Source organism: Halichoerus grypus, chromosome 2, assembly GCF_964656455.1.
Source record: "Halichoerus grypus chromosome 2, mHalGry1.hap1.1, whole genome shotgun sequence".
Classification (NCBI taxonomy): Eukaryota; Metazoa; Chordata; class Mammalia; order Carnivora; family Phocidae; genus Halichoerus; species Halichoerus grypus.
The window spans coordinates 119,910,234-119,920,280 of record NC_135713.1 but is presented as its reverse complement, the minus strand read 5'-3'; the positions used below and the strand labels follow the sequence as shown (position 1 = coordinate 119,920,280).

Below are 10,047 nucleotides of genomic sequence, written 5' to 3'. Positions count from 1 at the left end.
GATCTTCGATGACACACGCGTGCGGTACCAGAGGCAAGGGACTCAAGGGTCCCCGCGCGCGAGCATCTACAGCCCGCTCCCCGAATCTCGCGAGACCACTCCCCTGCGCTTCGCGTCGTCATCCTCTCGGCGGCCGTGGCGGCGAAGGCGACCGCGCGTAAGATACTCACAGGGGCGGCCCGTATCCCTCCGCCGCCGGCGCGGTCCGGCCCTCCCTCCCCTAGCCCGCCAATCCCCGCGCCTCCCGACCTGCCCCTCGGCCTGGGCCCACCCCGCGCTCCGGCGGCCCCACCCCGGCGGCGCCGCCCGCCCGTCCGCCCGCGCGTCCCTCCGTCCACCTGCAGCAGGCAGTCCCTCTGGCTGTCCGACTGAGCGGCGCCGGCCGAGCCCGAGGCCTGGGCTCTTGCTCCCCGGCGGAGGGATCCGCGGCGGCTGAGGAGGCGGCGCTGAGATTAGGAGGAAGAGGCAGCTACGGCCGCGGCGGCGGTAGCGGCGGCGGCGGCGGCGGCGGCTCGGACGGCAGCGCATAAAGGGGCCGCCGCCGGGTGATGCGGTGACCGCTGCGGCAGGCTCAGGAGCCAAGTGGGCCCCGGCCCTCAGTCCGTCCTGCCGGACCCGCGCTCCCGAACTCCCCATCTTCTCCGGCCGACCCGCGATCACCGAGGCGGCCTCGCGCCCCCTCGCCCCTTCCCCGTCCCTCCCCTGTCCCCGTCCCCGCCCCGGGGGCCACCGCCACCCGCCTCCCACGATGGCTCTGAAGAGAATCCACAAGGTAAGCGGCCGGAGGTCGGCTGAGGGTTCCGGTTGCTGGGCGGGCCAGCTGAGCAGGCTGCGGCCTGCACTTCCCGCCGTCGCCTCAGCCTGGCTCGCGGCCTCTTCGGACCCGGCTGCCGGCGGCGATGGTCCTGCCGGGCGCCCTTCACACCCCACTCCCAGTGATGGCGCCCGTGGAGGCCCCGGCGCGCAGCCCGCGCTTAGGCCGGAGGTGCGCTAGCCCGCTCGGCGTTCCTCCCTGGCCTCCTTTCTAGGCCCCGCGTGGTGTGGAGTCCCAGGGCCTCTGCCCGGCTTGGGACTGCTGCGCTAGAGGGCCATTGTCCGGCCATGCCGGGAGGGGGAGCCGGGGCTGGGGCGTTGAGCTGCCCCATTGACAGAGGTCGAAAGGGCTCCTCGCCCCCTGTCTGCCCGTGTCCCCCTGCCCCCTCCCGCCCACACCCGCCCACCTGCCCTGGTTCCCTCCACAGAACCGCCTGAGCTTGGAGCCCATGTCTCAGGCAGACGGAGGAAGCCTTTTTGTCCGATCCACAAGTATTTCTTGAGTTCACTTACCCCTTGGCGGCCGCACACCTCAGTCCACTCTACTCGTCCAGAAACTCAGAGTAGGAAGTTCAGAAGGAAAACAAACCCTAACAGGACTCTTTTGAGGGAGGAGGGAAGTGGAAAGAGAAGCGTTTTGTTCTTTGAGGTTGCCAAATGTAGTCAGAAACTACACTTTTACAAATGGATCTAATAGAAAAGCTGTTAAATTTTCAAGGGTAGAGGTAGAAACCTGAACGTTGAAAACCACTGAAGGAATTACACAAAGTTTCCTTTTACAGTCTCTTCATACAGTGGATTTTAACGCTTAAATTACGTGATATGGTCAGGGAGATCGTTTTAATTCAGAAGGAATTCTGCTCGATTTTTCCATTTGAAAGGATGTCTTTGCCCTTTAAGATGAAGGGTTATTTAGTTGTATGAAGGTTTTCCTTATACTGCTTCTATATTATGGGCTTGGCTTAAAATTTAGGGTCCCCCCCAATATTGTAACACTCCTGGTGCCTCTTACTATCATGTCTTTTTTTAAAGGTGGGGAAGTACTACTGGTGATTTTTGTTTGGTGTTTTACTTGACTACTTGGAGAAGCTCTATTAAATCTCTAGCCACTTACGAGTAGATTCTGGGGTTATCCATAGGGAGGAATGGGATGGAGATGCAAGGGGAAGAGAACTAATACTCACCTTGCCCTAAACTCAGGGAAAATGCGGACTGTGGGACAATTAAAACACCTCAGTTGGCAGTCGATCTTCATTTCACTCATGATCAGAGACCTTTAATGTGGAATTAATCCCAGTGGTTACTGTAAATTAGGTTAGATCCTTACCAACTTGTTTGGACTTACTTGATTTCTAACAAATGAAAAAGGGCAGACTTCAGACAGAGTAAATCTTGTATTAAAATGAAGCAGGTTATTTGTTAAAAGGAGCTTGAAACTTCACCTAAGATTTCTTAACTATTTAAGGGGCAGGAGCACAGTGAGGAATCATCATCCAAATAAAAATATATATGGATTTTTAAGACTTTTAGTAGTTAACTCAGTTCTTATACAGGCTAATTGGGAAGTTATCAATTTGAGATTATAACTGTAGAAGACTGTGCTTTTTTTTTTTACTCCCCCTCTCCCCATGTTCTTATTTTAAAACCTGAAAAAGAGTAAGTACAGATCAAGAAGTATACCCTTTAATCTCTACATTAATTGATATGTGTTACATTTTTTCGGAGAAGAAGGTAACTCAAAACAGGTATTTTAATCTTCTAATATACTTGCTCCAGTAATGTGGTTTCTTTTGAGTTACTACATATTCTGTAGACCTTCTCTAAAATATCTTCTTATAAAGATTTTAATAGGGAAAATCAAGTTTAGGCAATGATACTTTGAACTTTTAAAACTCAGTGTTAGCCTTTTCCCCCCTGGTTTATAACCTAGAGCCCTCCGCAAAGTATGGCTCAACTTCTGAGACTGCCAGGGATTAGAAAAATAAAATTTATTTTTAGTATACTTGTCAGTAAGATTGTGAAAACAAAATGGATATTTTTTCCCCCAATTTTTTGTGTAATACCAATTTTAAGTTGAATGCAGACTTACCTAGGTATGGATAAGACTAGTCCTTCCTATCTTCTTTGCCCTAGTAATGTATCTACAATGGAATCCCCAAAAAAACTTAGTTGGCTTATATAATTGATGTTGGTCTTGAACCTTCCCAGTTATCAGTGTCTGAAAAAATGGTTCTACTTAAATACTCGGTTAACTTTAGATTCATGAACTGCTGCATCTTGGTTCTAATAAAATTTTGCTGAGAACAAATAAATTTGACATGTGGCATTTTTAGGAATTCAATATCTTGTTTCTTTGACAGGGAAATAGTGTTCTGTGAATTTGACAGTCCTTTAAATGCATTGTCTTTTTGGCAGAAGCTTTTGATGGACTTTATTTTGATACACACTTTAAAGTCTCCTGACCTATGCTTTAACAGAGTGTACCAGAGAAGGTCATTATGAATATCCAGTATAGTTCTGTGCAGGGATTGGGACCTCTGGGCTTGTTTGTATCTACACCAAATGGTCCTAGCCTGCTGTGTTTTGAGGTTTTCTGCTGACTTTATAGGTCTTCAGCTTTGATTTTGATGCTTTGAGTGTCTGCCTCTTGCAGCACCACCCCCAGCCCTTTTCCAGTTGGCTGCATCTCATCTGTTGTGGGCTGGGAAACCAGATCACGGAGCTTATTAAAATTATGTCTAAAATAAGATCCAGTAGGCTCTGAGTGACGAGGGCTTCATGTGTTCTGTGAACTGTGTGGTCTCTTTGACTGATCAGAGACCTTTTTTTACTTCCTGTTTTTCTTCTTTTGTTATACAGATGCAGGAGGCTTTGGGGTGCTCTTAGAGTGCCATAATATTGAAACAGGGTTAATTTCTTTATTCTGTGGAAGGGTAAAAGACTGAATGTCTTGCTTCATTGAGGAGTTGAAGACAGACCAAAGTTAGGATACTAAAAGCTATTTTCTTAACAGTAATAGTGCCTTGTATATTTTAGTGGTATCCTGTTATGTATAATTAACATTTGATATATATGGCTTTAATGCCGGGATAGTCACTTGATTTATTCTGTTTCTGTGATAAAGATTCTTATATCTAGCTTCTTCTAAGACCCCTCAAAAGATACCCCCCCAAGGGGGGGAAAATCCCCAACACCTCAGTAGAATAAAGATTTCAAACTCTAATAGCTCTAAAGGCCAAGCAGGTAACCAAAGTGAGCAAAGAGAATTGGGCAGAACTAGAAATTACATACGCTATCAGAAGAGGGCAGCTGCTACTCTACTCTCTCCAAGTGTTGCTATTACCAGGATCTGTGGGCCCAGTGTTCCCAGATCTTCCCTATTTCCCCCTTTAAAAGGAAACCCACAAATCCAGATTTTTGGCAACCAATTCAAATTAAAAACAATAACACATTTCTGGTAGGTTGGTAGGCACCAGTTTAATTTGTGAATTAAAATTAAAAGATGGAGGTTCAGTAAGCAATCAAGAGTATAAGGATTAAAAAAAAAAGGAGTTTAAGGATTAAATCATTTAAACCATACTTGGTATCTTTTTTAAAGTTTCAAAAGTTTATTGCTTTATGTAGATGGGTAAGATTAAGTAGTTTTTTTGTAAACTGTTAACTTCCTTACTGAGGTTTTACTTGGTTATGTGTGAGGTCATAGGGAAAGCCAATTTAGTAGATGCATTGATCCCATAGTAAAAGTTTGTATCTTACTCTTCATTATGCTCTGTTTCATGTTGTGACTCATCTTTCTATATACTACATACTTTCAAAATGTTTTAAGATTAGGAGGTTACAAAAGGATGATTCTTACCATTGTAACACTGTAATAGTACTAAATATAAAAAATAATTATTTTAGGAGTGCATGGTGGCTCAGCTGGTTAAATGTCTTTTTAGCTCAGGTCATGATCCCTGGGTCCTGGGATTGAACCCAGCAGGGAGTCTCCTTGTCCCTCTCCCTCTGCCCTTCCCCCGCTCATGCTCGCTCTCTCAAATAAATAAAATCTTTTTTAAAAGTATTATTTTAAGGGCACCTGGGTGGCTCAGTCGGTTAAGCGGCTGCCTTCGGCTCAGGTCATGATCCCGGTGTCCTGGGATCGAGTCCCGCGTCGGGCTCCCTGCTCAGCATGGAGTCTGCTTCTCCCTCTGCCCCTCACCCCGCTCGTGCTCACTTGCTCTCACTTTCTCTCTCAAATAAATAAAATCTTAAAAAAAAAAAAAAGTATTATTTTAAAATACTGTACTGTAAGTGTTATCAGATGTAATGATAAAGTGAATTCCTGTAAAAATGGCAAAACAAATTATCAAACTGTTCTGTAGAGTACTGTGAACTTTAATAAATGGTTGACTGAAAATGGCTGTTTGAATTAGATCTATCTTAGAAGGCAGATATACCTTCTTACTCCAAAAGATAAGGTTCTTAGAATCTCTGGAAAGATTTTTTTTTTTTTCCATTAAGAAATGATTCTTTGCTTTACCTAAGTTCATTGGATTGAGAAACTTTCTTTGGCTCTTCCAGGTTGCTATTTACAGCCATCCATTGAAGGATAACTGTTAATCTAGGTTTGCTTTAAACTCTCAGTGTGTATACTGTACTGCTGACTGAAAGGAGGAAGTTTTGACAAAGTCCAATTCTGGATATTTTAAGCCAGAGAGAGGGCTGCTAAAATATCCTAGGCAGTTCCCAGGATAGGAATACCTGACTCATGCCTGATGCTGCCAGAAACCTCTGCAGCCTCATCCCAGAAATGCAGGAGCATACTTGTTTTTTCTGTAGAAATAAAGTTTTGGTGGTTAGATTCCCAGGCTAACCTTCAAAATCATATTTAACTGTGACATAGGAAAATAAAGTACCATTTGTTCTTCTGTCTCAGAGTCAAGTGAGAGTTCAATTAATAGAATCATAAAATATTAGAACTGCAACACATCTCAGAGCTACTGTCTGAAAAGGCCATGTGACTTTCTAGGGCTGGATCAAGAACCTGGGTTTCTTGACTATGTCCAGTGTCTTTTCTGGCAGACAATGTACCTTTATGTAGCTGTTAGATACGTAAATCCAAGGATGCAGTCTTTTTCTTTTGTTCAGACAACTGGGTATTCAAACTGTGCCTTGGAACCAGAAGATCTTTTCCTCAACATCTCTTATTAATGAAGAGGTGTGTATGAACTCCCTTAAAACCATACAAAGTTTGGATGTTCTGTCCTCCATATATCTTCCATCAGAGTTAAATGGGTTTTTTAATCTCTGCAAGATTTAGAATCACTCTTCTTCTTTTTTTTTTTTAAAGATTTTATTTAATTATTTGACAGAGAGAGACACAGTGAGAGGGAACTCAAGCAGGGAGAGTGGGAGAGGGAGAAGCAGGCCTCCTGAGGAGCAGGGAGCCCGATGTGGGGCTCGATCCCAGGACCCTGGGATCATGACCTGAGCTGAAGGCAGATGCTTAATGACTGAGCCACCCAGGTGCCCCGAGAATCACTGTCTTATGTCCTTAAACACTCTGTTTTAATGTGAGTTGGTGACCCAGTTACCTATTCTACAGAGAAAATAGAAATCTTCTATGTGAATTCTTTCAGATTTCCTTTGAGGCCTTTAAGAACAAAAACTAAACTCTACAGCTACCATCTTTATAGTACTCACTCAGTTTCAGAATTACTGAATCTTCTGAACAACCCTGTGAGAATTCTGTTCTCCCCAGGTTAGATGGGAAAACAGACACTTGGAGAAGTAAATGAATTTGCCTATGATTATATGATATGGTAAGAAGAGCCAAGATTCAGATTTATGCAGTCTTGACTCTAGCCAGCCATTACTCCAAATTTACCTTAGTCATCACTCTTCTTCCTTCTTGTCTCTGCAGAAGCTATACTTTTCCCTTTGTCAAGCTAACTTATGCTTTCCTATTCTTCCTGCCAGGTCCTTGCTCTTGAGTATTTTTCTCCGCTCTCCTAGTTCCAGTCTCTTTTAAGTCCCCTCCGCATCCAAGCTTATTCAAGATTACCGCATCCTAAAAAAAAAAAAACCAACAACAAAAAACTTTTTAACTTCCCTAGTCCGCTATAGCTGATTCCTTCCTCTTTATCCCTCCCATCTCTGGCATTTCAGTGCCAAAATTCTTAAAAGAATAGTCTATTCAGGGGCGCCTGGGTGGCTCAGTCGTTAAGCGTCTGCCTTCAGCTCAGGTCATGATCCCAGGGTCCTGGGATCGAGCCCTGCATCGGGCTCCCTGCTCAGCGGGAAGCCTGCTTCTCCCTCTCCCACTCCCCCTGCTTGTGTACCCTCTCTCGCTGTGTCTCTCTCTGTCAAATAAATAAATAAAATCTTAAAAAAAAAAAAAGTAGTCTATTCACTGTTCTGGGACCGCTTAGTAAGGCAATTACTTAATTGCCAGATTCAGTGGACACCTCAGTTTTTATTTAATTTTTATAACAGTCACGTTGTTATCATTCATTTCCCTTAGCTTCTGAAGATAAACTGCTGTCTCCTTCATATGTAGTGTTTCCCAACTTTATTAGAATGCTTTTCAAACTAATACTGTTGATGGATACAAATAAGAGTTTGTGAAACAGTGTACACTTGGATTAAGATTGACAGGTCCTGGGTAAATTAATTAAAATATGTAATCAAAATATAATATCAGAAGCACAAAATTTGGTAAATTAAAAAAATATATTAAAATGAAACATCATTGTCATTTTGTTGTGAAGGAGCAAACTAAAAATGGTATTTTTTTTTTTAAGGATTTTATTTATTTGACAGAGAGAGACAAAGCGAGAGAGGGAACACAAGCAGGGGGGAGTGCGAGAGGGAGAAGCAGGCTCCCCGCTGAGCAGGGAGCCCGATGTGGGGCTCGATCCCAGGACCCTGGGATCATGACCTGAGCTGAAGGCAGACGCTTAACGACTGAGCCACGCAGGCGCCCCATAAAAATGGTAATTTTCTTAAATGATAAAAGAGATCTTCATCAAGGGCTGCATTAAATGCGTTATTGTATATTGTTTTCATTACAGTATAATATGAAAATTTGTTTCAAACAGGTGCACCGTAGCAAAAGAATACAAATATACATTTGGCAGTATTTGTGCAGTTAGGCTATTATCAATATTAATTGTCTCATGGGTAGATGTAGATGGGTCACCTAATTAAAAAAGATATGCTTTGCTCATGTTTATTTCAAAATAATTTTATTTGGGGAGGGCGCCTGAGTGGCTCAGTTGGTTAAGCGACTGCCTTCGGCTCAGGTCATGATCCTGGAGTCCCTGGATCGAGTCCCGCATCGGGCTCCCTGCTCGGCAGGGAGTCTGCTTGTCCCTCTGACCCTCCCCCCTCTCATTTGCTGTCTCTCTCATTCTCTCTCTCTCAAATAAATAAATAAAATCTTTAAAAAAAATAATAATAATAGTAATTTTATTTGGGAGGCTTACGAATCTAAAGACTTTTTCTTTTTTTAATAAAGAACTTCTTTTTTTTAAGATTTTATTTATTTGACAGAGAGATAGAGCCAGAGAGCACAAGTGGGGGGTGGTTTGGGGGGATGGCAGAGGGAGAGGGAGAAGCAGGCTCCCTGCCAAGCAGGGAGCCTGACTCAGGGCTCGATCCCTGGTTTCCCAGGATCATGACCTGAGCTGAAGGCAGACGCTTAACCAACTGAGCCACCCAGGCACCCTCGAAGGACTTTTTCATTTTAAACTTCCATATTTTAGGGACGCCTGGGTGGCTCAGTCGTTAAGCATCTGCCTTCGGCTCAGGTCATGAACCCAGGGTCCTGGAATCGAGTCCCGTATCGGGCTCCTTGCTCGGGGGGAGCGAACTGCTTCTGCCTCTGCCTGCTGCTCCCCCTGCTTGTTCTCTTCTTTCTGACAAATAAATAAAATAAAATAATTTCCATTTTTTTTTTAGGGGCACCTGGGTGGTGCAGTCGGTTAAGCATCCAACTCTTGGCTCAGGTCATGATCTCAGTGGTGGTGGGATCAAGCCCTCCATCGGGCTCTGTGCTCAGAGCAGAGTCTGCCTAAGTGTCTCTCTACTTCCCCCTCTGTCGTACCCCCTCCCTTTTGTGTTCTCTCTCTGGAATAAATAAAATCTTTAAAAAAGAACTTTGATATTCTAGTTATAACTATATGAGGAATGGGTTAGTATAGTAGGAATACTTAGTATATAGTAAGCTTTGATTAAATCTCAAATATATATTGAATTAGGACAAGAAACTAGATAGATTAGTGGAGTCAAATAGACGATAATACCCATGATTAAATGCAGTTTGTGCATCGCAACACAGATGGACATCGTTTGTTTTGTGTTCTAGTGTCTTGAGGCAAATTATTGCCTTAAATCTGTAGAAATATGTAGTATTTCTTAAAAACATGTATTAAAAGTGGATAAAATTTAGGACAAAAAATATTGCTACCTTTATTCCTGTAATACATATTAGTGTTTCATGAGAAATACTGCTGTAATTCAAACAGTTCTAATTGATCCTTTTCAGAATCATTTTCCTGTAGTCTTTGTGCTTTTCCTTATACAAAGAATGTCTTCTCACCCCACCCCCTCCTCTGAATTCTTTATTCATCCTTGGAGACCTAACAGAAATGGCTTTTCTGTGTAGCATGCCCCAGGCATGCAGGCAGTAGAGTTCCACTATAGAACTATTTCTTAGTACGTAGACATGATTGATTATTCTCCTTCTCTGGACTGAGCTCTCCTGGGCAAAGTCCTTGTCTTACTCATTATATTCCCAGTATCTGATGCATAGTAGGCATTCAGTTTTTGTCAGCAACATTCAGTGAATGCTGACAGCAAGTGATATGGTAGAAAAAAAATAGGATTTTGGAGTAACATGCCTATTGAGTCATGTGCTAGCTTCCTTGTCTATAGAATGAGGATAGTGTCACCCTGCAAACCTGTGGGGGATGAGTAGAAAGGAAATATGGACTATATAAAAGGTAGTTTTTAATATTAGTTGTTAACATGACGTCTCATCGACCCAAATACTTCAACGTATATTTCTTAGAAACAAGGACATTCTGCAACATAATCACAATATAGCGTTCAAAATTAGGAAATTTCCATTTAGATCTTATTGCCATATAGTCCTTAGACCCCATTCGAGTTTGCCAGTTGTTTTATAGGAAGGGATCCAATCCAGAGTTACTTGTTCCATTTTGTTATCTATCTGTGGTCTCTTTTAAT

At 43.4% G+C, this 10,047-nt stretch overlaps 1 protein-coding gene across 1 annotated transcript in view; it reads left to right on the top strand.

The window, feature by feature from the left end:
• The first annotated feature begins 276 nt into the window (after nt 1-276).
• Nucleotides 277-10,047, top strand: part of UBE2D2 (ubiquitin conjugating enzyme E2 D2) — a 56,399-nt gene continuing 46,628 nt past the window's right edge. Inside the window, exon 1 of the mRNA XM_036088874.2 lies at nt 277-772. Coding sequence (XP_035944767.1) covers nt 749-772 — 24 coding nt within the window. The 5' untranslated portion in view covers nt 277-748. The remainder of the gene's footprint in view (nt 773-10,047) is intronic.